This window comes from Chiroxiphia lanceolata, chromosome 3, assembly GCF_009829145.1.
Source record: "Chiroxiphia lanceolata isolate bChiLan1 chromosome 3, bChiLan1.pri, whole genome shotgun sequence".
In the NCBI taxonomy this organism is placed as follows: Eukaryota; Metazoa; Chordata; class Aves; order Passeriformes; family Pipridae; genus Chiroxiphia; species Chiroxiphia lanceolata.
In genome coordinates this window covers 86,902,755-86,928,841 of record NC_045639.1, presented here as the reverse complement: position 1 = coordinate 86,928,841, position 26,087 = coordinate 86,902,755, and the positions used below count along the sequence as shown (strand labels likewise).

At 42.2% G+C, this 26,087-nt stretch overlaps 2 protein-coding genes and 1 long non-coding RNA gene across 4 annotated transcripts in view; 2 read left to right on the top strand and 1 right to left on the bottom strand.

Annotated features, from left to right (window-relative positions):
* Positions 1-1,791, top strand: part of SMAP1 (small ArfGAP 1) — a 91,221-nt gene extending 89,430 nt beyond the window's left edge. Inside the window, exon 11 of one of the 2 annotated variants that reach the window (XM_032681632.1) lies at positions 808-1,791. In XM_032681632.1, coding sequence (XP_032537523.1) covers positions 808-942 — 135 coding nt within the window. In that variant the 3' untranslated portion in view covers positions 943-1,791. The remainder of the gene's footprint in view (positions 1-807) is intronic. The other variant, XM_032681633.1, reaches the window with a different exon arrangement.
* B3GAT2 (beta-1,3-glucuronyltransferase 2) lies at positions 1,348-21,758 on the bottom strand. Its single transcript, XM_032681634.1, has 4 exons — positions 20,759-21,758; positions 9,325-9,469; positions 2,422-2,570; positions 1,348-2,342 (listed from the first exon to the last, which is right to left on the bottom strand). The coding sequence occupies exons 1-4, from the start codon at positions 21,296-21,298 to the stop codon at positions 2,256-2,258; spliced, it is 921 nt and encodes a 306-aa protein (XP_032537525.1). The 5' UTR covers positions 21,299-21,758; the 3' UTR covers positions 1,348-2,255.
* LOC116783790 lies at positions 21,578-25,355 on the top strand. The gene is made up of 3 exons (XR_004355836.1): positions 21,578-21,665; positions 22,071-22,267; positions 23,826-25,355. It is a non-coding gene; the product is annotated as an uncharacterized LOC116783790 (long non-coding RNA).
* The last annotated feature ends 732 nt before the right edge of the window (positions 25,356-26,087 follow it).

Here is a 26,087-nt window from a genome sequence, read left to right as displayed (position 1 = left end):
GTAACATAAGCAGAGAATAATTTTTGCTCTCAAACTCGTTTTTACATTTAGCACTGAAAATTACAGTGATTAGATAATATTTGTAGAGAGTATGAATAGTTTTGCACCATACTTGAAGTGAATGTGCTGAATTTCGAACTCTTTCCCACCTTTAACCAGGTGCTAAATTCACATGAATTTAATTTCATGTGAATTATTTAATTCATTTAAGGAATTACAATATCTTGAGTAGATTCTTTAGCAGTAATGGTTAGATTTAGATAATATTCATGTTTATAAACCCACCTCATTCTTTGCTGATTGCCACCTAAATAGACAATTTCTATAAAAACTTGTGTATTCAAGATTATGAGGTCTCCAAAGAACAAAAAAAAAATCTGGAGTTGCAAGTGCAGACAAGGTTATATTACTGGCTTTGGTGTCTCTTTATCTCTCTAACCATAATTTTGTTGGTTAGCTTTGACACTGTGAAAGCAAACTCTTACCAACCAACCACATCAACCATCTCCTTCACATGCTGTGTCAGTTCCTTAGTGGAACTTTCATACAGATGTGACACATACACCAAGTGCTGCAGCCTGTCAGCTGGTGTATGATGGTGATTGAAGGGCTCCAGAAAAGCTGGTAGCATGGAAAAATGCTTAGAAACTTAAATTGAGTCAGTATTTTTATTTAATGAGAAACATTTTTAGGGAAATGTACTCTTAACTGAATGGCTGACTGGGGGCAGGACTGCTTTTGGCCAGCAGCATGCTGTGTTTCAGTGCCAGTGCTAACCAGCCTCATGCATGTGTTTGTGCTTCACAGATGAATCAGCAAATGGCTGGAATGAACCTCAGCAGTTCCAGCAACGTGATGGGCTTTGGCCAGCCCCCCAGCACAGCGGCAGGATGGACTGGAAGCTCCTCTGGCCAGACTCTCAGCACACAACTGTGGAAATGAAAGTTGCAATAGAAGTCTCTCCCAGAACAGCCACCTAACATTCCTTGTTCAAATGCATTTACTTTTGCTGTTCCTTCCATGTACATATATATTCTTTTTTTTTTTTCCCCCAGCTGTTCAGATTAAGAATATAACTGACTGACCGTGTTGTGGTCTATATTGATTTAAATTTGATGTAGTGAAAAGCAGATCAGGAATATATTTATACATCATTGGAAGCATTTTCATACAATGCATATGATTTCATAGACCATATTAAGAAGCTGCTTAACCACATACTGATTTTTTTCCCTCAAAATTCTAGATCAAATGTTTGCATATAAGGGACGTAGCTGTCATGTTAGTAATATCCAAAAATATGAACCCCAATCCCCCCAAATTACCCAGTAATCCTGTAGAAGGTACTCTATGAACAAATGTTTAATCATATATAAATAGAATGTAAATGTATCACTGAGCAATGTTTTCTAGTGTATCAAACAAATTTTGTTTCATCATACATTTCACTGTGATGTTATTATGGTGTGCATAACAGGGAATGTGGTTATTGAAAGAAAGATAAACCTGGATGTTACTGTAGTTCTACAAATCAATAGTTTATTCTTTTAAAAATGAGTATTGGATGCATTTGAGTTTCCTGTGATAAAGTCTCTGATCTGGCTCATGAGGCACACGCACAGTATTAATGCTGAGAACTGGCAGCACAATATGCATACAAGGTAACTCCAAATGAATGGATATATTTTTCCTTGCAGAGATCCAGGTTTATGACAGTGATTGTGTTTACATTTTATGGTGCCTCGTAATGATAAAATGTTATTTCCCTATATTAAAAGGATAAATCCATAAGTGACTCTGGGTTTTTATTTTGTTATTGTACAACCTATTTGGCCACTACTTCTAATGAAGTAAAACATGTTCAGTTTGGAGGATCCATTTATGCAGATATTTAGATCAACAGTTTGTGAGTTAAAATCATTTATAATTACACCATTAAGCTGGATAAATACAAAAAGTATATACATAAATAATGATTTTGAAAAAATACCATTACACCACATTTCTCTATGTGGAAACAGCGTTAAAACAAAGGTAAGTGTCAGTTTATTAAGCCGAGAGTTCAGAAATGCATGCAGACAAGTTAGAACAAGCACACCCACTTGATTTGCTTACTAGAGTCTCTGACAACTTCCTTTTGTTTCCACAGAAGTCCATCAGGTCTCACACAGAACCAGATGATTTTAACTGGCTGAATTCAAACACGTCCTGACGCATCCATTGTCCTGCACTTGCTGTGTGACTGTCTCCCCACATCATACCTCAATATTGACTGTATCCAGGTGGTACTTTGGCTCATTAGCTAGATTCACCTTCTCTGTTCTTGTGTGCCATACCAGAACCTATAAAATAACATTTGTGTCAGCACAGTCATCTACAGAGATGACACAAAAGCTTTTTAGAAAGTGTGGAACTTGGTACCTTTGTGCAGTTGTTTGCTTTTGGCTCCAGTTCCTCCACTGTTGTTATCTGTTTCAGAAAATCAGATTCTTGCATTCCTGGTTGAGAACCACGACGCTTGAACACGGCTTTGGGATGCGACAGGATCACTTGAAGACTCACAGCAAATCCTTGGATAGAGGGGGACAGGGAAAAAGTTAAGAAAAACCTTTAGGCTTTACATTTTTGTGCAGTTACATTGAAGCCTAGAAATCTCCCATGCTCTTTTTAAAATTGTGTAAATTTGATTATATGAATATTTGTATTTGGTAGGTTTGTATGTCCTACATTTCTGTGTTTTGCCCTCAAGATACAATCAGATGTTTCTTGCACCATATTTTCAACATGTTTAATCTATTTCCTGTCATGTAAGGAATATATATTTTTTTGCCCTGAAAAGTCAGATATTGCTAATATCCTGGACTATTCATCCTTTCTACTTCTAATTAAGAAATAAAACTCAATTTTAAGTAAAATAAAATGTATAAAATTTATACTGTACAAACACTTCTACATTTAAAGGTGAAAGTCAGAAAAAAGGTTAAAATACATTACAACTGTGATCTTTGGAGAGTTTCAGCCTGTAGAGAGTTTTTAACATTATTGTTGGTGAAAGACAAACCGCATTAATGCTCTGCCTTGCACACTGTGTAGTTATTGTGGACTTGTGAATGACTTTCATCACTGGTGGTCTGCAAGGCAGTCTGCAGGTGATCTGTACATGGCACAGCACGGCTGAAAGGACTTCTTCGTGCACACACCTCTCTGCGATACATTCCTCCAGTAATGTGCATTAGGTCCCTTGAAGGGAGATTGCACACTGAGAAATCGCTGGTTTGAACAAACTCGCCCTCTCTGAAGAAGCTCCCATGAATCTCCAATTTGCCATTATTTATAGAACTCTCCAGTTTTCCTTCAGCTATGCTCAGTCACATGTATGGTTCTTTCAGTAGGACTCAAAACTCGTAAAGACTTGTAAAGAAAAATTACATTTGTAACTAACTTGTTATGTCTGATTGCCAAGCCTACCAAAGAAATCCTTTCTTTGTCCATTCAGAGTGGTTCCAGCTGTCCCTTTATGACACAAGTAGTAAAAGTTTTCACATCAGTTCTGGAAAACGGCAAGAACATTTAATTCTAAAGCCAGTATTAAAATGTTATTGATTTAAAATTGAGAATAGCTTTCTCTAACTTAATATAATTCTAACCCATTTTTACTACAGTTGTCTTACTACAGTATTTTCCTTGAACGTATCTGTGACTTTTGTGGGGGGCTTTTGAAGAGGAAAATATAAGGAAGTAATTATTACATCACGTGTAAAGAAAGGCATACTGAAACCACTTTCAGTGGTTCCTGCTCTTGCTTGCAGGAAAGCACAGGAAGACACCAGAAAGTTTGTTTTGTTTTAAATAAAGATTTGGACCCTGATAAAAACTATGGGTTGGACATAAACTAAGGTTCCAATTCACCGATGGACACAGTTGCAGAAGACATGTGTATATGTTATTTCTTTTTTGTAACTTTATACATTATATCTTGTCTGAGATAAAGAAGAAGAGGTGTCTAGATGGAGAGGGCATATTGCCCACACCTTGCAGAGCATTCTGGTGAATAAAGGACTTCCAGGAGGTGTGAGACCTTGGCTGTAGCCTGTCCTCACTCAGTTAACCTCTGCAGCATCACTGCTGGGATCCAGCTGTTCTCTGCTGCAGCTGCTGCGCTTAGCTCAGTGCTCCCAGGCAAAATAATGCTCTGGACTCCTCTTCCCCACCAGGGGTTTGTCTGCAGCAGGCTGCAGGCCTTTCCTACTTCCTACAACTTGTAGACTGGTCATGAGAGAGCACAAGATGGGCTGCATCCCAGTGTTGTTGGTAGGCAAGTGTAATCATTTAGGAAGAGCTGAGGTCGAGTGTTTAAACTCCCTCAGCAAGAGACAGCAGCAGTGTGTACAGCCAGCTTGCACCACCTTGAAAGGGACCTTGGACTTAATACTGATGAACAAATTTACCTGTTTCAGTTCAGTGGTTTTGGTTAGGTTTTGTTGGGGTTTTTTCCTCAGTTAGAACAAGCAATAAATTTTGGATGCAACTGGGCTTTGATAATTTTGGGCGCCAAAAAAAAAAAAAGTTGCTTTGCATGGGAAGGCATTGTTGGAATCCTGATCAGCTGTGTGAGCTGCTGTTTCTTTTCAAAAAGATTTAGGATTCAAGCTGGCCATGCATAAATGAAGTAAACACCAAAATAATTAAGATAGTGGCCTAGTTTTTAGAGTGAGGAAGGAATCCCATTCTAAGCAGAAGAGGCACAGATTTTCCACTGCTTACCTCAGTATGTGGCAGTGTGGCTCCCTGGCTCCCACAGCCCATACTTATCCATACATTGATTAATTTCTTATGCTTGCTCCTCTGTTGAGAAAATTGCATGGAGTTCTGAGGGTGGATTTCTCTTATGCACAGATCTTCAGATGGGCATGCCCCCTGCATGTAACACATGCCCTTGCAACCACGCTATTGCAAATTGCCATTATAGGGTGCTATCAAAAATCAGGCATCAAATAAAACTTAAATTATAAACTGAGTGTTGTGGGTGGCAAGAACGCAGACTACTGTGCACAGACTGGCCTGAGGTTTGTTTCCTTGGTCAGTGGTCATGCAGTCTTTGTTTCTTAAAAAATCCAATAAAGCAACAACTTGAACAGATAAAATAATGCAAGGAGATTTATGTCCTGCCTATTTTAGTTCTTCAGCTTTGCTTTATAACTGCTTTAATTTCACATGTATGACATTTTGTAAGATGGACTTGGGAGAAAGCCACTTTCTAGTGACACCTTTTGCACTGACTTTATCACAGATGTATCATTTTGGTGTCAGAAAGAGAGGAGATGGCTCAGGTTTTGACCAGACTAGCACTAATGTCTCTACTAATTTCTCTCAGTAGATAATGAGCCTGTGCTAATAGATGAAAATATGCTGTTATTTTGAATTCTATCACCAAACAGGGATTAATTTGGGATTACTGTCTCCAGTGTAGCATAACTGAACAGTGCTTACATGCATACAGTTATTTTACTTAATCATTATTCCTACAAGGTCATATTGGGCTTAAGCTCATATGAAGTGCCACAAGACAATTTCATAGCTGGAGTGTGAAGAGGTGTTTTGGGGGTTTTATGGTGTTTAATTCAAGGTTGTAAATTAAATCTAATTGGCTGAAGAACCACCTAGACAGGAATTAATTTGCTGGAGGACAAGATACCTAGGAGATGTGGCAAAGATTATATCTGTGCTTCTTTCAACATAAGCTGTTCCTGTTAATTCACACCTTGACTTGTGTTAGATCAGTGGCTTCTGTTAAAAGGCAGAACTATTTTTTTTTCATCCAGTTAAACTTGAGCCAGTGTTTAAAGATTTTGTTGCCATGATTAATGCCATTGCTTCCTAGATGTTCTAGATAAGTTAGTGGCTGAAGGCAAGCTGGAAACTGAGTGTTTATAATTTCTGGAATGTATAAATGCTAATGCTCAGTGATAATGTAGAAAAAGACTTACTGGTGTCCACATGTTTTAAGGTACCACCTTTGGCTTGTTGGATGTGCCATGGCTTGGGCTCTGCTGCTCTCACTGTTCTCCCTGTGACACACAGTTTGGGTTGCAATAAGGCAGAGATGGCTAACCAGGGGTTTCTACAGTTCAGAACAAAGGCATCTGCTCACAATTAATTCACCATGAAAGGCTCTTGATTGTAAACTCAATGTTTAAAATAGTATTAACCCTTTCACGGAGGAGAAGTTGGGGTTTGGTTTTTTTGAGCATGCTGTCTGCCATAGCCACTCAAAATTTTTTTGTTTGCACTTGTGTCTTCCAGCAGTGGCTCTTTCAGAGTCAGTCAAAATATGCCATGTTTTGTGGTGTCATGAATAGACTAGCTTTTTGCTCAGGGAACCCTAAGAAAGATGAGATGTACTGAAGAAGTCATAACTATAGCAAAATGAAAATTAAAGAAAAAAAAGGTGTTTGCTCAGGCCCTAGCAGAGGCACTTCGGGCACAGTGGATGAGCTTTGCACCACACATCCAAAATCTGCTTGCCTAGTCATTTACAGGCATGTACTAATCCCTGTGACTGAAGTAACTCCTGGAATGCTAATGTAAAGCATGTGCCTGCCTTCTTGAACAATCCTGACACTAGAAGAATCATGATGTAACATGTTTTCATAGGTGGTCCAAAATTCTGGCACTGGGAACAAGCCAAATTTAAAACAGCAGTATTTAATACAGAAGACTTTAAATCATGTCCATACTAAATAACACTCTGCCTAATTCAGAATCAGTGTCACCTTTTTGCTTTCAAGATTCTTTCTCACTTTTCTCCCCTGAGGGTAAGGAAGTTTGTGTCAAACTCTAGAACTCACCTACAGTTAAAACTGAAGCAGAACTTAGAAAACACCTGAACTAATTCATATGGTGAGTTGGTTGCCAGTCAAGAAGCAGCACAGGAAACAGCTACTCTGCTTTCTGAATGCAATTTAGCATTGGAGAATAGCAGTGTCAGCCACAAATCTCTCAAAATAAATAACTAGTGCTTAATGAACTGATCTAACGTGACTGCGATGTGTGAGTGTGTTTCATGGACTCTGGGGAGGTTGGCCAGCTAGGGTCTTTGAGCTGAACCCAGTGAAATCAGCAGGATCTGTCTCCACTTGCAGTAATTTGAATTTGACCCTGTATTTTGAAGCCTAGAATAAGAAGGTTTATGTGCTTAAAAGCTTCATCTGAACAGCCACAAGATATATCAGTGATTCCAAACCTTTTAAGCGGTCTTGTGTTCACACCCAGACTCATGTCAAACTCTTGTGAAAATCACTATGAAAAGATAGTTCAGTAAACCAAAGGGAGCTTCCGTACCAGTGCATTGGGTGTCAGAACATTAACTGTAGACAGCTGAGCAGTTTAATATATGCATCTATACTTTTTTCATGGCAATATTTTCAAAAGATGTCCTTGAACTTCCTTATGTGCGGTATAACCTAAATTGCTTGTGTGTTTGGTGAGGAGATGGAGAAATGCCAGTGATGGACCACAGCATGGACTCAGGTTTTTTTAGCAAGCCTCCAAAGTCTGCAGGGGTGTGTTGGGAAGTCGGGAGCAAAGGGCATGGGTAGGAAACTGAGTGTTGACCTGAGTCCTGTAGACTGTACCTGCTCAGACACCTATGAAGTTCTGGATTTGCAGTTCTGTTCTGTTAGTGCCCTTCCACTGTATTCCTGAGGGGACTGAAGATGCAACTTTCACATAATGTTTTTAGCACTCTACACAGCATCCATTTCTCTCCTTGCTGAAATTAAAAATGTAATTTAATTTCTTCAGTATTTTTGAAGACTAATAAAAGTTGTCTTACAAAATAGTAACTCCTTGTTTGTGGATCTCCTTGTTTGTGGATACTACAGTAACTTCCTGTACTATCAATGTTTCTTTGTCTCTATAACCCTCCCTTTTGTGACTTTCATAAAAGTACAAGCAGGTAATGCTCCTAATGGAGCTGCTTTTCCCTCATGCCACTGATTCAGCCAGCAACTGCAAAGTAAACCACAACTTAAGAACTTTCCAAGTATCTCTTCATCTCTGGGTTAGAGTCCCTTGGCCATTGTTGTGTAATGGCTTTTTGCCTGCTGCTAATGAATTATGAACCATGCTCTCACCTAAATACTGCCCATCAGTAATCCCTTCTACAGCACTGTATCAATAGGTATCTGTGAGTCCACAGGCAGAGACTGATAAAATGCACAGCTGCAGTCCTCGACACGCTGCATGGGTTTGGGCATTGACATACCTACATCTCCCCTGTGGGATGCCTCTACCTAAACACCCAAATATTAATTTTTATGCCAGGTGGTATTATGGTCTTGAAATGCCTGTACAGTACAGAAAAATTCACCTGCTGATGTTTATATCTTTGAGGTGTTAAAAACAATTAGTACTTTATTCTTTTTAACCAATACAACTGTATATACTGTACATATTTATCATCAGACATTTCAATTAATATATTCTGCCAAAGTGAGAGCACTGTTCTTTTCCCTCTCCCAAAATATAAGTGTACCAGAGGAAAAAAAAGTGGCTGTTTCTCTCCTGTTCTTGCCCTTGTATTCCTACTTTTCCCCTTCCCTTCTTGATACAGAAGATGCCTAAGTGCAAATATCGTATCGCTTGCGAGGAAATCAGCTACTGCTACATCAGAAATTGGACTTCTGCACAGTGGTGATTCATGTGGCAGTTGTGAATATATTCAAAAGATTGTCTAAGCACGGACTGACAGCAAGACAGAGCTGTGTGGTGTGCAAACTTCACTGCAGAAGATTGATTACATCCATTTTGAAGCTTTTCTGCCTTCATCTACTAGGCAATAGCTGTCAGTGATTTTTCACCTAAGCCCAGTGTTTCAAACTATATCCATCTACAGTTATCACTGTCATTCCAAATAACCAATACAAAATGAATCATTTCATGATACAGTAGCATTTTACAACATGAGGTCTACGAAGGGTCTGTATTTATACTACCTGGTTTAGATTGATGACACAATGACAGGCAGGTGCTCCTTGCAAAAATTACTTTGATGAATTAACTTACAATTAACTTGTTTCAGACAAACGATTTATACAACATAAAAGCCAAGTTGCCACATAAAATTAAAAGCAAATGAAAGTAAGTTCAGATATCACCAAGCAGCAACTTAATTAGACAAGATGTGCAAGCTAAGACTTCCAGGATATTTAGTGCCAAAGGGCTGCACACAGTGCTGACACTTGGGAAGTTTTAAAAGCTGCTTACGTTGAGAAAATCAGTTATTATGAGAAACATTCATGTATCATGTGAATTGATCCTTACCTGCCATGTCAATAGCAAAGGGCCTGTCAGCTCTCCAGCCCGTGTACCAGCCAACAACTTTGCCGTTCTCCACGACTGGGCGCTCGTACCGCCGTCCCCCGACCAGTCCCACGGGCCACACGGACACCTTGCGTGTTGTGCGCATCTGCAAGAGGCAGCACAGCACCACTCACTGCCTGCCCGTGCTCCTGGCAGGCTTCTTTTGTAAGTGTTGGTAGAAAGCCTACACACTAATCAGCAAGACTAGGTATTCAAAGGCAGCTTACAGATTTCAGCCCAACAGAGTAAGTATTGGAAAGCTACGTGTGCCCACTCATTTTCTGTGAAATCTCCACCTCTTTAGCCTATAGGCACTTCAATTCTACTTTAACACCCTATTCATATCTTTTATAGCAAAATTTTTAAAAGCTGTGAAAAAACAGGTTTGGGGGTTTTTTTTCTTGTTTGGGTTTCCACAGGTGTAGTAGATCTTTTTTATCTGCAAGACTACAGCATTCTCTCACAGTAGGCTTTTTTCTGTAGATTGCTGAGATATTTTACAAACCCAATGAGAGAAAATGTAATAATGATTAACAAATACGCGTGTCACTAAAACAAGTACAATTAGTTTGAGACTGATAAAAAATGCATTGAGTACAGGAAATTATGACACGGCTCTTTCCTACCTGCAACATACCAGATTTGTACAGAGCCGAGATGCAGCTCAGATCTATTAAACGGTCACCAAAAAAAAAAAAAAAAGATTATTTGGGTTAAACCTTTTTTAATTTTACATTTTTCCTTTCAAAGCTCTGCTAAATTTCCAGGAAGGATGAAAAAGCAGGCCAGGCAGGATGCTTACTATCAATAACAGGAATTTTTCCCAGTGGTGTAAATGTAACTAAATGCAGTTCTAGAAACATGGTCCTTATCTAACCTTGAGGAATCTACAGATACTAAAAAATAATTCTTTCTTTAGCAAGAAGGTTGCATGACTGGGAGTCACTTCAAGAAAGACATTGAGGTGCTGGAGGATGTGCAGAGAAGGGCAATGAAGCTGGGGAAGGATCTGGAGAGTAAGTCATAGGAGGGGCAGCTGAGGGAGCTGGGAGTGTTTAGCCTGTTAAAAAAGGAGGCTCAGGAGAGACCTTATTGCTCTCTACAACTACCTGAAAGGAGGTTGTAGCCGGATGGGGCTTGGCCTCTTCTCCCATGCAGCTAGTGACAGGACAAGAGGAAATGGCCTCAAGCTGTACCAGGGGAGGTTCAGTTTGGACATCAGGAAGAATTTCTTCACTGAAAAGGTTGTCAGACATTGGAACAGGCTGCCCATGGAAGTGGTGGAGTCATCATCCCCAGAGGTGCTCAAGAAACAACTGGATATACCACTTAGTGCTATGATTTAATTGATACAGTGCTGTTCGGTCAAAGGTTGGACTCAATCTTGGAGGTCTTTTCCAACCTTAAAGAATCTGTGATTCAATGAGTTCAGATAACTGGTTCACTGGACCATTTTCTTCAGTAAACAGGAGATAATATGACATGAACTTTGACGCACTGCTCCCCATGGGAAAATCAGATAGTCTGGTGTGAGAACTTGAGCAGACGAGTGCAACAGACACGGCAACTTGCACAATTTAACCACATTGATTCAAAAGCCACTGTTTCAACTACTGTGTTTTAAATGTGGTGTTATTTAAACAAGTATTAAACTATTTCAGTGTTATGTGGGCTTTATTTGATCTATTCTAAAAATAGTCTCATCTTTTGTTGTAATTGAAGCTTATTCCTTAGAGAAAGGTTATCCCTTTCTCCTTCCAAGCACTCCTCTTAGCAAAAACAAATACAGTTTTACATATTTGTTACTGCAGTCCCCTATCAATGGATGTTGAAGTAAAAGACAACCTTGGTTAAATATTAAACAATTCTCTCTCTCTCTGCCAAGGTGAAAGATTTATCATGCATATCATCTAGACTCATAGGAGTTGCACCAGAAAAAACAAAGACATCATGTCAGTGTGGTTCACATTTCCAAGCTGGATACATTAGCAGATTCTCAGAACTTTCACACAGGGAAGGCATAAAATATATATTTGAAAATCCACAAATATGTATGGACACACAGAAGAGAGATATGTACCTTCTCTCCCTCCAATTACCTGTGTATCTTCAAATTTGTTTAGCAGAATTTCCTCACCTCCACCCTAATAGCTGTTGCAGTCAGCTGAGAATCACACCATCTCTCAGTAGCAGCAGCCCATAGTGTGTTAGAGCACGGTATGTGTACAGTTGGCAATATAGGGATTTCTTGTGATAAGGATTCTGTCCAAGCCATTGACTAATTGCCAGTGAGACACTACCATGAATCTCTCTACAGGTTATTGCTAATCATGTTTATCTGTAACTCTTCTCCCTGCTTACATTTAATTTTCCAATCTGTCGCACTCCTCCATGCAGGAAAAGCAGAGTTAGCAGTTAACTATTTGGGTATGGACATTAGCCAAACCTTCTCATGAAGATCTTTTAACTCTAGTTTTAATGATACATCCCTTTTGCATATTTTGCTAACAGCATATTTCTATTAACATCCAAACATATCAGACATGGACACAGGGCATCATTCTGTTGGGCATGTCTACACAGGTAAGTTCCAGTAGGTTTCCAAGGGCACCAACAAGCCACATACACCCAACTGTGCTACACCAGCAATAACCACAGGATGAACACACATGTTGCCATTAATACCTCCTGGAGGGTATGGATACCTTTACAAATTATTAATGTCAGAATTGCAGCACTTTAGCCACCCCATGCCAATCACACCCACAGTAAACACAAAATGCCACAAGACAAGGGCAGACACACTCTAACTACGAGAGAGTGGCTGATGCATGGTGCACCCATGCCCTGCCTGAGCACACAATAGAAGTTTGGGCAGCTGTACTGTACAAGGGGCCAGGTTACACAGGACTTCTGAACTGGGTAAACAGCAGCCTCAGCATCTACGCTGGCAGAACCAGACAGATTTACATTAATACTCTACCATACACAGCGTCTACGAAAATCTTGTCAATGAAAAGTATATCAGTATATAGGTCAGTATATGACCTTGCAAAACCCAAGAAGTTTTGAATTCATACAGTCTTGGTTCTATCTTGGTGTCTAAGAGTTATGTCAGTAAAGCCACCACACAACAGAAGGAAGGAGCTCTAAATTTTGTCCTTGGGTTACATTCTTTATTCTCACAGGTTACATTTTTGGAGAATGAAATAAGCAGGTGTAAAGAATACAGCAATCCCTTTAAGTAAAAGCTGAAAGAGCACATCTAGACCAGTATTTATGCTAATTCTGAAATACCTCACAGCCTCAGAATATGCTAGGCAGATGAAAGTAGGAATATTTCTTTTAATCTTCTGAGAGTAGCATTACTGCAGTTAACATACTGCTATGTGAAGGCTGTATTTATGTATGATGGAGGAAAAGCTATTATTTGGATTAAAAGGCCAGCTTGCACCTGGAATTTTATGCTGCTAATCATTGGGACACAAAAAGGTGATTCAAAAATGTGTTAATTCTAAATAGTCTTAGTGCTGTGGGCTAAACAACTGCCAAAATCCTATGACTTACAAATAGCTTCCTAAATTGCCCTTCTGTCATTGTAATGACAGCAGTAGCACATGCTGTCTTAATACTCAGTATTTTAAGTCCTAGCAACTTACATGAATGGTATTCATCTTACATCTTATTCTCTGTAAGTATCTGGTCTGTCCTAGTTAGACTTCTGTAGTTAATGAAAGAGATAGGAACCCACTGACATGATTCATCCTGTTTGGCTTAGACAGCTATCTTAAGGTGGGATGAATCTCCCTCTGGAAATGCTTTTATCCTCTATTTACTTTTTGATTATTTGAAAGGGGGTCTTGGGCATAGGAGGAGAGTGATGTACTGGATGGGGAAGATGGTAGAAAAAATCTGAATGAAGTAGTAGAAGGGACAACGATTGGGAAGGATTGGGCAAGGAAGTGACAGAAGAGATTGGTAACAACTGACCTAAGAAATCTCAGTGAGGTGATGGGCATATAACAGTAAATAGTTACAACAGAGTAACCACTAAAGAATAGCAAGTGAAAATGCAGAAAATGTATCTGAGTAATAAAAGGCAGTGATAAAAGCATTGCCAAATACAGCATCTCATTAGTCAATCAAGAAAAGCTGCTTAATGGGATGTGCTGGACTGATGGATAGGGAAGATACCAAACCAGTAACAAAATATAAAAGCCCAGGGGGAATGAAGGCAAATGACAGACAGGGAGAAGGAAACATGGAGGTACTTCCTATAGTGAAAAGGCTTCCAGACTGGTACAACCATCCTACTGTTTTTGCAGCATGATGTTGATGTGTTTTTACTTGAGATTTAAAGCTCTTTGTAAATGCAAACCTGCTGCTACACATAGTACGCTTTTTTCTCCCCCTATCATTTCAGCCTCTCTCTGATTTGTGATCTATACTGGTCAGGCTACAGGTTAGCACCCAGGCTCACCATCCCATCCCACTCCACCCCCCTGCCCATCCCAGCGACACTCGGGCAGATTTCTACAAAAAAATTCCTATTTATTATTACCAAAGACAGGACATAGAGCTCCTTCACTACAACCCTTCCCCAGCAGAAAATTTTATGGGTTAAAAAAACATAAGCACAACCAGGTTCCCTGTCAGTTCTCACACAGTTCTCCACATTGCTCACAGGGCATCTAAAGCCAGATTCTGCTTCAATGAAACTCATGGGAGAGTACTACGAGTCAGACAGACAGCTCAGCAGCAGCAATGCTGTTGCCTGTTTACTGAGGCACTGGATGGAGCTTCTGCCCCTACTTACCATCACTTCAAAAGAGGTACTGAGGCATAGCAAACCTGTGCCAGTGATTTTTGTGGTTCAGGGACTGTGACACTTAAGGGATAGGAACTTCAAAAAGCAAGGTTGTTGTTGGTAAACTTGACTGTAAAAGGTATTCTCTGTGGGAAAACTTGTAGAAAGGGTCTACAAAAAAGGGTCAAAAAAATTTTCAGTCATAAACTAGCCTGCTCCACAACCCTCACAGGTGATCTGATTTAGTTCTTCGCCATCCTCACTATCAGAAAGCTTTCTCTCCAAGCATGTGTTTTAAACCTCCTCTGCTCATTTGTACGCAATCTACACTGCAAAGGGAGGATACATTATTTCCCCCCTTCTTTCCAGCAACATTTTATATATAGGGTACAATGATTAATGCTTTTAAATTATACCAGCATCCTTGGGCACAAATGTCAATATTGCTTCCCTACGGAAGAAAACTGTACCAAATTTAACTAAAGCAGTTAGGAGCCAATTTCTCTGGACTGGGATGACTTCCAAAACATTTGCTACTCATGTTACTTCTGGGCCCTTCTACTGACTGGTTCTTTTTCTCATCCTACTCTCTGTCATCCTACAAGGTTGCGTTCACTGCACCTCGGAAGAGCTGCTGACCCTCTCTAATTAAATTCAGAGTAACAGTATCAGTTTCACATATGAGACCACTGCTGTCAGTGCAGAAATAGACAGTACTTCGCAACCCAGAGTCCTTCACTTGGATAACGTTTCAAATAGCTCTTTTTTTTTTTTTTTTTTTTTTTTTTTTGGTCACTGTTTCCTCTCATTTTTAAGCTATTTCATTCTCTGCCAGTCTTTTCTAATCCAGTCTCTTTAGCACAGGTATTACATGTGTATGTGGAAGAAGAATGTCAGTGTGCATTTAAAATCTGTCATGTATTCCTAAATCATTTATACCCTAGAAAGGTATTTAATGCACTGCTAACACATATTTGGATCATCTTTTTTATTCTGAAGAATATAACTAATGACTGCCAGCTAATATTTAATTCTGTCTAGACTACTGAATGTTATTTTAAGACTATATCAAAAGATTTGATTTTTCCAACCAGCTCCAGGAGATACAACAAAAGATTTTAATGTTTTTAAAGATAAACAGATTCACTTATACTAGTTTTAAATCTTTTTGCATAAATATATCCATTCAAAAATACAAATATACAGTGTATAAAGATTATGATTATGACAGTTATGTGTCACTGAAGGAACACTAACTCTTCCCTTGTCAAAGCTGGAAAAAATAGCAAATATTCACCTCTTCTGTGATGCATTTTTTGAGTTGCTTAAAATATTTTACAAAGATGATCACAGGAAAACTGAAGCCTGTGTGACGTGCAATGCCTGCAAGTATTTCTGTTCCACTTTTAATAACAAGGAATTATTTTTTTTAGGCTACTGAAACGGCTGTTAAAAGCCATTAGAATATCTGCCACCTTCATACATACCTTTTGGGAAAGGGAAGAGCAGGGATGCAAGAAAGTGCTTTCAATCTGAATCTTGAGCTATCTGTAAAGACTACCACAACTTCAGGAGAACAGGTTGAGCTCTCTCTCCTTCTACCTCCTTTCCAGCTTCAACTCTACCATCACATTCAGGATATTCTTGTGCAGGCAACAGCTACAGCAAATTGAATTCTGGTCCACAACTCAGTGGGCAACAGGGCTAACTGCTAAGCTACTAAAGTTTGGGGGTTTTTTTACCCTTCAGAAATGACAATTAGGGCTGTGATTTACTTTAAACTCCATGCTGCAAGGCTGTATTCAGATCACACCTTAGAGCATGGATTTCTCTAAGGCGGCCCAGTCTGCAAATCCTCTCCTTGCACTCAGACAGACAGTGGAGCATTCCACACTTGCATGCTCTAAACACCTAGCAAACCGTGCTATGAAATTTTGGATATCGATGACCAGAGGCCTACAGGTGGCAGGGAGGGAGAACATAGTTTCAGATATGGGCATTTTAATTTCACACATATCTCAGTTTAGGTGTCTGAACAAAATACAAGCAAAGGAATCTCTAAAACTCAATGAATTCCTGAATGCAACAAGCTCACTTTCTCACAGATGTTGAAGACCTTTACTCCTCTTCTTTGTACTCCTTAAGCTGCTCACCCCTCACCCTCAAAGGTTGCAGGGGAGTCTGTAGAATCAACAGCAGAGTGGATCTCTAACACTTATTCTTCCAAGTTGCACACATATCCATACACGGATCAAGGCTTTTGGCCAACTACACAAAACACAGAAAGAGCAGAGAAAATGCCTGAGACACAGAAACACATGAATTATGTGAAGAGTTAAGGGAAGTGGAACTTAGCTGTCTATCTTCAGTTTCTAGCGCTTAAGTAAATCCTGTTTTTAAAATCTCTCTATGAAGGTGGAATGCCAGCTTTATCTAAAAGGTTTTCTTTCTGGAAGTTTAAAAACGTGCAATCAGCAGTTGCTAGGCATCAGTCACAATATTCCAATAACTTGCATTCAGGAATAACATGAAACACAAATGCACCAGAAACTATAAGATAGTCACTCCAAAAAGAACAGCCTATAGTACAAAATGGAAGTTATCATGATTCATGTAGAAACATCTGTAAAACAAATGTACTAGTTGGGATTTCAGGCTTTTCAATGGTTTTTTTTTATGAATGTAGGCTGACTTTCAACTGAAAACAGATATTTTCAGAAAGCAGACTGTTGTTTTTGATGGCAAGATGCAGATATACCCCTCCAGGTGAACAGATCATATCTGAGCAGAAAATACATAAATATTTTTGAGGCCTGGATCCCAAAATATTTATAACAAAATATAATATGCCAGAACCACAGGCATTAAATAAAAGCATGATTTTTTACCTGACCACCACTATATGCTCAAGCAGAAAGGGTTGGGAATAACTTAAAGGCCACTTCTTCACTCCTGGAGATATTTTCTTCATCACTGCTGCAGCCCCACTTACTACTCTAAAGAATTTCACAATTGCTGAACAAACTGGTTCTTTCCCTGCAGCCTTTCCAGAGAGGGTGAGCCAAAATGCTCAAGAGAGCCAATGCTGAACATACTGTAGCAGCAGAAAGACAAACCAGGCTCTCCACCTGATTCTAGAAAGGACAACTAAACCTGCTCAGATCCAGCCCAGTTTGACTTTGAGGACATAGTTTTGCCAGTCAGAAAACTAGCCTATACATCCACATTCATCACAGCTCTTAGGAAAAAAGATAATTATAAACAGCACTAGAGGGTTCCAGATTTACTACAGACAGTGACATTTTCCAGAAAAACTCTACTGTAAACTGGGTTCTTGGGGTTTTTTCCTGATTTTCATGAAACACACTTGGTCTAGTTCTACTGGGCCCAGCTCACTCCATATCAAATATAAAGTATTCATTCCTATACATATCAGGCAGAAGGACTTTGGACAGAGATTAGAATTTCCTCATCAAAAGCTCTCAGAAGTATCCCATGGTATTTCATGTCAAAGCATGCTCCTTTCTGATCATGACCCTCACAACTATACTACAACTCCCAGTAAAGCTTTTGCTGAATTCACTTTGTTAAAAAGGCTCTGTCTTCTGTAAGGGCACTAGGGAAAGCCACAGCAAAAGAGCTGCCTTAAACATAATCCTTCACTGACGTGCAGTTCCATGGCTCACCTTTTGCTCCGCAGTCCTGCTTTTTTTAACCTCTGAGCAAAACGCATCCCTAATGCCAATGTTTCTCTCATGCTGGCTTTACAATCCTAACTAGCCTTGGTTCCCACCTCCCCAGTCCCTCATGCTGTTACTGAAACCAGCTTTGACTCAGAAACAAGCCATTACAAAGAAGACAGACCTACTATTTCATAAGACAGCAAATGTATGTAAGTGCTTGCAGGCAGACAGTACCTCACACTGCCGCTGGCAGTTTGGGACCTACACACCCCTCTGCCCGTGTCAGTGACATGCTGGAAGTCACGCAGCCAGCATAGGATGGTGGGTGGTAGGATGAGAATTCAGAGCCCCTGTCTTGTCTTCCTACATTTAAACTGCCCCCTCCCAGTGAGCAGACTTCAGTTTATCAGACCTCTTTTAGGATTAAGCAACTGTAGGTCTGGAGAATTTTTCCCGGCAGGGCAACGAAGTGAAAAAACTCCCTCTCGGGTAGAGTTACCACCACTTTCATGAGAGGAATTACTACCAGATTTCATCTACACACAATATGTTCTGAAGCTGCTCTCTTCATGCTTGGAAAAGACAAGTATAGCTTACACTCATATATCTATCAATTCCGGAAAGAGAGATCAGGATTTACTACAGAGCTGTCAAGCCAGAATCTGTGGAGACACAGAATTTCTTTTATCAAGAAAAAAAAAAAAGCAACCAGCCCTCAAGCAGTGCCTCGACTGAAAATCAGACTCCTGGCTCTCTCCAAATGTAACCTCCCACACATCTTGTTGGTAAAGCTTGCCAAGGGACTTCCATTAACTTTGCCAGGTCCACAAGGCATTCCCTGTGTTACTACCAGTGGTGTCCCCCGAGACCTTGCATACAGCTCGTTAGTGACCCCAGAAAACAGTCATGGGAACTTTGCAGAGGTAATTGAAGCAAAAGCTCCTTCTCCACTGCTGTAACTGAGCTTTCCAACCACCACATTTCACAGGGAAAACTTATTCATGTGTGTCTGCCTGTGAACACACAGCTCAGAATAAACACCTCTTCCCCAGCAGCTGAACCCTGGTAAAAGGGAGGTCTTAGGATTGCAGAGGTTCATGCTGGAGGTTACAATTCTTGTTAGCAAGAGGAAACACAGGTTGCCTGTTGTGCCTGTAATTTTCAAGGTTAACCCTTCAGACAGCTTTATCCCCTTGCTTTCCTGCATTTCCCACCTGATCAAAGAGGTAATTTGTACCTTTCTGTTACATCCTTCACGGCAATCAGAAGAATAATGATAGAAATTATAAAAGAATAAATGTGACTGAACACCTTTTCAGTAGCTCCGGGTCACTGAAGTGAAATGCCTGTCAATACCGTTCTCTTTAGCTTGTCTGTAATGTCGGTACTAAAAAAAAAACCCCAAACCAACAAACTATTAAAAAAAAAAGTAGATATTTGTCTCCAAATATCTACTAGTTCCACACTAGTCATTGTGTCAAAGTGTACTTTCTGTTTCAATTAACAAATTCCCTAAGATTCAATCAGATTAGCCTTATATCTGTGAATATATATGTGGGCACTCCCATCACATCAAAGATGGGTACGGTGGAATTACTCTGCATTATAACGTGCTAAGCACAGCCGTGAGAATTTTAAAAAAAATCAATTACAACAAAGGTTTAGCCTCCAGGCAAAGGTCCTTAAATTAGCGGCTTTAATGCTGAATGCCAAATGGGCAAAAGAAGTAGGACATCTCTGTTGAATGGGGACCCTGCACCTGCCCACTCACTCCCGGGAAATGAAAAGGGATGCATTACAAACCTAAACATTTCTAAACCAGCTTGCTCTAGGGAATTGCATGTGCTTCACGTTTCTGTGTGTTGTGTTCATTTTAGCCTACTGACTGTAAAGCACACGAGGAGGCACATTGGTTGGAAGCAAGCTGTAGAATATGGGTGTACACTTCTAAACACAGTTCTATCCACCAGCAAGAAGATATGGACCACATTCTGTCTGAAGCCCTGTGTGTTCCCTATCTGCTGCCAACCTACTTTTCCATTTCCCTCCCTTATTTCCCTGCCAAGGGTACTCTCCTAGCTGTCACAGAAGATGTACATGATCTTTCTTCTGCTGTTTTATGTCCACTTATTAAAGTCCCTCCTTCCTGCCAGGCAGAACTCAGAAAGAAAGCTGGATACCCTCTGCCCCAAGCGCTTGCCAATTCCCACCAAAATGAAACAAAGCCCTTCACCAAGGGAAGGCAATAAAGACAAAACCAGGTCCCTTCAGAAAAGAAACTCCTGAAAGGGTGTTTAGTCGTTACACAAACGATTTGCTGCTTTTAAGAGCGAAAAGGCTTCGAAAAGGCTTCAAAAAGGCGAGTCCACGTGAAGGAGCCAGCTCTGGATAAATTCATTTGCGCCAAGAAAAAACTGTGAAGGATGGCGACTCCTGATGCCAGTTTGCCCTACAAGGAGAGGGATGCAGCCCGAAAAAAATCCCAACTATGAAAGAGCGCTTTTCATCCCAGCTTTAACAAAAACACAAGATCCCTTATATAAACCCTAAACTTGCCTCGCTCGGCAGGAAAGCGAGAAAACAACAGTAAAACGTTGGGGGGAGCGTGGAGGAGAGGGACAAGAAACTTAAAACTCAAGAGAGGAGTGCCACACGAAGGCAGCGCTGGAGAGCCCGGCTGAGGGACGGGGCGCGGCGAGTTGTCCGCGCCGGGGACCGGGCTTGAATTCTCCATGCCCAGAATTTCTGAGTAACGGGCACCGAGCCGCCGCAAAGCGGGATGTGGCACAGCCCCGCGCGGGAGCCTGGAGAGGGGCGAGCCCGGCGGGAAGCGGGGATGCTGGAAGCGGTGGGAGCCCGCGGAGAGGCGGTGGAGCGCGCCCCCCCTCCCTTATCCCGCACGCACCTCCTGGAACAGCTCCAGGCTGTAGGTGTTGTCGTCGTCGGCGAAGAAGAGCACCCCGGGCTGCGGGGGCGGCAGGTGCTGGTGCCGCTGCCGCAGCCAGGCCAGGCCGGCGTTGCGCTGCTCGGTAGCGCGGGGCAGCCCCGGGCGCTTGTAGCGGCGCGGCGTGGGGACGTGCAGGTGCGTGCAGGGCAGCCCCGCGCCCGCCACGAACCGGGTCACCAGCTCGCTGCGCGCCGCCGCGTCCTCCACCAGGATCCAGTGGAGCCGCGACACCTGCCGGAAGGTGTTGGCCAGGCGGGTGAGCTCGGCCTTCTGCACCGGGCGGCTGTAGGTGGGCGTGATGGCATAGATGGTGGGCAGCACCGCCTCGGGCCGCCGCCGCGGGGCGGGAGGCCGCGCCCCGCCGCTACCGCCCTCACTCCCGCCGCGGGGGTACAGCGCGGGCAGCGGCGCCCGGCTACTATCGATGTCCAGCACGATGATGACGATGAGCACCCAGGGCAGCAGCAGGAGGAAGCGGCTGAATAGCAGAGACTTCATGCTGCCCCCGGCGCCCTCCCGCCGCGCCTCCGCTCAGCGCCGCCCCATGGACGGGCGCGGCGGGGCGGCCCCTCCGCGCTGCTCCGCGGGGCGCCCGGGCGGCGGCGGCGGCGGCGGCGGCCGGGGCGGGCGCCGGGCGCTCCCTCCCGCGGGCGCGGGGCCACCGGCGGGGCGGGTCGGGGCTCCCCGCGGTGCCCTCCCGTAGCCCGGCGGGCCAGTGCCCGGCCCCGCTCCTGCCGCGCCTCTATTCCGCCCTCGGCCACCCTTCGTCCTCCTCCCGCTTCTCCCTCAGCATCGCCGGACGGGGGCTCGGCGGGGACTCTGGGGAGACGCTCCTTCTCCTGCGCTTCCCCGGGCGGCTCTGGCGGTGCGCGGGGGCGGGGAGGGGAGGGCGGGCGGAGAGGCGGGAGCGAGGGTCCCCGCGGGCGGGGGCCGGGGGGGCTCCCGCCCCGCCTCGCCTCGCTCCGGCTGCCGCCCCCGGGAGCCGCGGGGAGGGGGCGGCGGCGGCCCGGAGAGCTCCGCTCACTGCCCTCGGGGGGGGCGGCGCCGGGGCTCGGCTGAAGGGGACGGGGAGCTCGGGGGGCTCCTCCTCTCCGCGACCGGGACGCCTTCCCCGGCACCGCGCCAGCGCCCGCCGGGCTGGGCTAGGCTAGGCTAGGCGTAGGGTCCTTGCCTGAGTACTTACCCCTCGGAGTGGCGGGCAGTCGCTCGCTTCATTTCTGGGTTGATTGGATTTCTTTTTTTTCTCTCTTTCTTTTTTTTTTTTTTAAAGGGAGGGATATTTCGAGCCCGTCCGAAGTAAGAAGTTGTAGATAACGCAGCGGTTTTCCGCAGCTCCCGTCGGTGCCCGTAAGTGTTGCCTTCCGCACATCGCCCGCACCGCCCTGCGAGCCCGTGCTCCCCCGGACCGCATCTCCCCGTTGTTCTGCCGAGCTGCTTCCCCAGAGATCACAGCTCCTTTTTGAAAAGGTTACGTATATCAGAATTTCGCAATAATCCACCTCTCTTTATTTTGAGAAAAAGGCATTCATCGTGTGCTGCAACACACATGAAATGCACAATCTAAAACCTCTTACGAATCATTTCCTCCCAGGGAAGTTTCCGATGCATTTTTCAACACTCCCTGCTGTCATAACTAAACATTTCCTTACAGCTTGAATTATGTTTTTAAAACTTCAAGCTGGATAAGAGCACAGAAGCACAGCAGTAGAGTTTGCAAATTACAGAATTCTCCACGATTCTAGGATTAAAACATCTAGATCGAATGATGGTCTCACTGGCTCGTGAACTATTTGAGATCAGAAATAGAGTGATTTGTCACTGATACATTGACTTATTATTGGTAGGAATAGTGTGGCTTAGAGAAATCAGTCATGCCTTCATGCCAGCCTCCTGAGCTTAAACTACTGCTTTCGTTCCAGTTTTATATGCATCCTTCACATTTGCATGTGTATAACAAATGCAGTTAATGTGGACACCATGTCTATCTATCATTCATATATACCTGCAATCAATCTGTTATTCAAAAGGACGTATTAACCCAGCAGGCTCACACACAGATAGGACATCGAAGCAATGTAATGTAAGCTGAAATTCATGTGAAAGTTAGGGTGACACATGGCCAGGCACTGAACATCGAAATGAGGAAACATCTGTGTAGCAGAGAGCTAATTAGAGTTAGCATGGTTAATGGAGAAGTGGAAGGGTTGTTATGTGATTAATGAAATAATATGGAGGAATGCAGCAAGCATAAATAGTTTGATATATCCAAATGAAAAATGTCTTGGACCTGAAATTACAGTTGGTGGTTTTATGCTGATCCATTTTATCCAAAGGACAATAACCTGAACTCGATCTCTCTCCAGTGACTGAGCATACCATCGTTTTCTCATTTCCAGAACAATCCTATTTACAGAGATAATTTGTTCAGATAAGGCAAACGTGTATCAAAGCAACATACCAAGAAGCTATTGCTTGTTCTCATTTGAAAATCAGTGGTCATTTGGAGAAGTTAGTTCAAAGCTAGTCACTTCTAGATACTATATGATACCATGTCAGGATTCTTAAAAAACTATTGGGATGGAACCTAGAAACTAAGAGTTACAAATGGATGTGTTTAATTGGCATTCTTTATAGTCAAACATATAATATTTTAAAAGTACTATATTATTTTTTCATCCAAAATATTATCTTTAGTGAACCTGTGTTTTGTATTCAGAGCTCAACCTATAGAGGATACTCAATAGTTTATGCCTTAGTAAAGGCAGCAATAAGGATAGCTGAATGTAATTGCAGCAGTTTAGGAAGGAGCACAAACAGTAACTCAGCACCAGGGAGGTATCCCAGTGAACTGTGTGGTGATCTTCCGTCTCTTTAATTGTGTTCCTGAAAGCTGGTAACTATGTGTTTCTCTACACTTGCTAACAAATATTTACTGCATTTACTCATCTAGCATTTGCTGTACCATAACAATATGAGACACGTGGTCACTTGATAACAAATCTCAACAAATATATTTTTCCTTCAGAACCATTGTAATGTGTCTTCATGTGCCATGGAATGGACTGGGAGGTCATGAGTCAGACACATCAGATGGGATATCAAATAATGCAACAGCATTTTCTGTAAGCTTTAGGAGTGAATTATTTTAGATGGAAAGGTAAAACAGAATGAAGGCACTACATACAAGCCAACTGCTATTAATTAAACTGTTGTTTCTTGATAAGCAAAGCAGAATGTTCTTCCTCTGGAAATTGGAGGAACCCAGTCAAATAAACACTCAAACACTCCATTTGTAGAGGCAAACAGTCTACAGAGATAGTTTTTTCTGCCAAACACCTTAGCACAGGTTATTATAAAAATTGTCACATTTGATTTGAGGCCTCAGGTGCGACTCCAAAACAAAGGACGAGTTTCTAACTTGTGATGGATGGTACCAATCACTGTGTGACTCAGGCTGTTCCTATGGTTTCACACACAGTATGCAGCACAGTGCATATTCTGGGTTGTATCAGAGTGTGTGGGCAGGCATTTCTCTTCAGGATCTGGTCCAGAATTGTTTGTTTGCAGTAGTTTATGGCTTGGCTCATTTATTATGGTGTTGTGATTGCTGCCCCCAGCCTCCAAAGATTTTTTTTCAGAGATGTGTCAGGACTTGGCACCCAATTTTTCATTTGTTTTAAAAAAAACTATCTCTGCTTCAGTTTCTTGTGCTTCTTACCATCAGACAATGCCTGGCTCTGGCAGGAGAATGCTCGACCAACACAGTGCTAGAAAGCAGTGTGTGTGTGCAAGTGTGATACGCACACATATACAAAAGAAATCTCATCTCTAGGAGCATTCTTTACAGGCCCACAGAGGCTTTTTTCAAACTGGAGCACACTGCAGACACTGGCTGGATGCAGTCAGATGGGGTGTAATGTTAGCCAGAAACAGTGTGCCCCAGTTCCTTTCTTCTTCATTGCTTTCAGTGTTTCCAATATCTGTAGAAAAGGATAGACATGGCAGGAGAGTTGCTATAGCTGTGTCATGGATGTACTTTTCCACATTCTAAAAACAATTCTGTTCTTTCTGCCTTTCTCCCCCTCCCAACTCGGAGTCACTCACCCATCAGGCAGCTCCATCTAGAGGAGCTAGACACAGCTTCCCCTGTGACCCAGCACTCCCACCCAGCCTCTCAGCTAGACATACCTGGCAGGGGAACAAGCTGGCCAAGCCTTTTGCTTGCTCCATTTGAATTTCCACTCAGTTTCTGAACACCAGGATTTCCTCAAGCTAGGTACAGTGTTACAAACTGGGTTTTGGTTTTTTTGTTGTTTTTTTTTTTTTTCAGTTATTAGAAAGATGGTCTGAGTTATAAGATACTATTTGAAATAAAGCTATTAAAATATATTGTTTTGTAGGTTCTACAGTTGATAGAACTATTACAGTCCCATGGGAAGCAGAAGCAAAATCAGTTGGATAAACATGTAAAAATGTGCAATTATTTTCAACTAGTGGATAAAACACTGTAGAGAAATAGTTTCTATTTCACATGACTGTAAATGAATAGATTAAACCCAAGGATGGTTCATTTCTTTGTGCTGTATCATGTTTTTCTTTCAACAGCAGTGACTGGTGGTAACTGGGGGTGGGTAATTAGCTCTGGCAAAGGGGGCTCATCAGCCTGGTTTCTGTGATGGGTAAATCCAGATGCCAGATGACTCAAATCACAGCAGACAAAAGACTAGCCCTGCCTGTCTGAATGAAATACAGGCATTGTAGTTTCTAGTGTTTGAATTTACACCTTCTGGCATCACTCAGTCAATCAAAATGTGTAATTAGGCAAAAAAAAAGAGCATGGTGGCTGCATCTCACAAGCGTGTCAAAGAACATCCACTGTCTACTACACACCCAAGGGCACAAGCCTGATCTCGGTGAGTCACTGTGCATCTAGAGGTTCAAATGAAAACAGGCTTATTACATGTTGGTGAAGGCCCAAAAGACCAATGTGTAAGCCAGGCATCTTACAGAGAAAGTAATGTTCTGCCATCTGACAGGCACAGATTGCCACCCTAAGTGTCTGTACAGAGGTATCTTGGCATCAGCAAGGGGCAAAGAAAGGTAAAAAAAATGAAGCCCCAGCAGAGGATGCAGTAAAAGCATAATTTCTTATGTTCTCTCCTGCTCCTTTAGACTTATTTCAGCCTCATTAGATCACCTAACAGTTTTTCTAAGAGAGCACATTTTCCTACACTATCTAGTTTTGGAAGCCTCCAAGAAGTTTAATCATCCAGCTCAGATGGGAAAG

Bases quoted from the DNA above. Each gene is read 5' to 3' on its own strand.
- B3GAT2 (XM_032681634.1), bottom strand. From the start codon at position 21,298: ATGAAGTCTCTGCTATTCAGCCGCTTCCTCCTGCTGCTGCCCTGGGTG. The intron at 9,470-20,758 runs GTGCGTGCGGGA...TGCCTCTTGCAG, and splicing joins GCCTGGAGCTGTTCCAGGAG to ATGCGCACAACACGCAAGGT. The intron at 2,343-2,421 runs GTACCAAGTTCC...GTTATTTTATAG, and splicing joins AAGCAAACAACTGCACAAAG to GTTCTGGTATGGCACACAAG.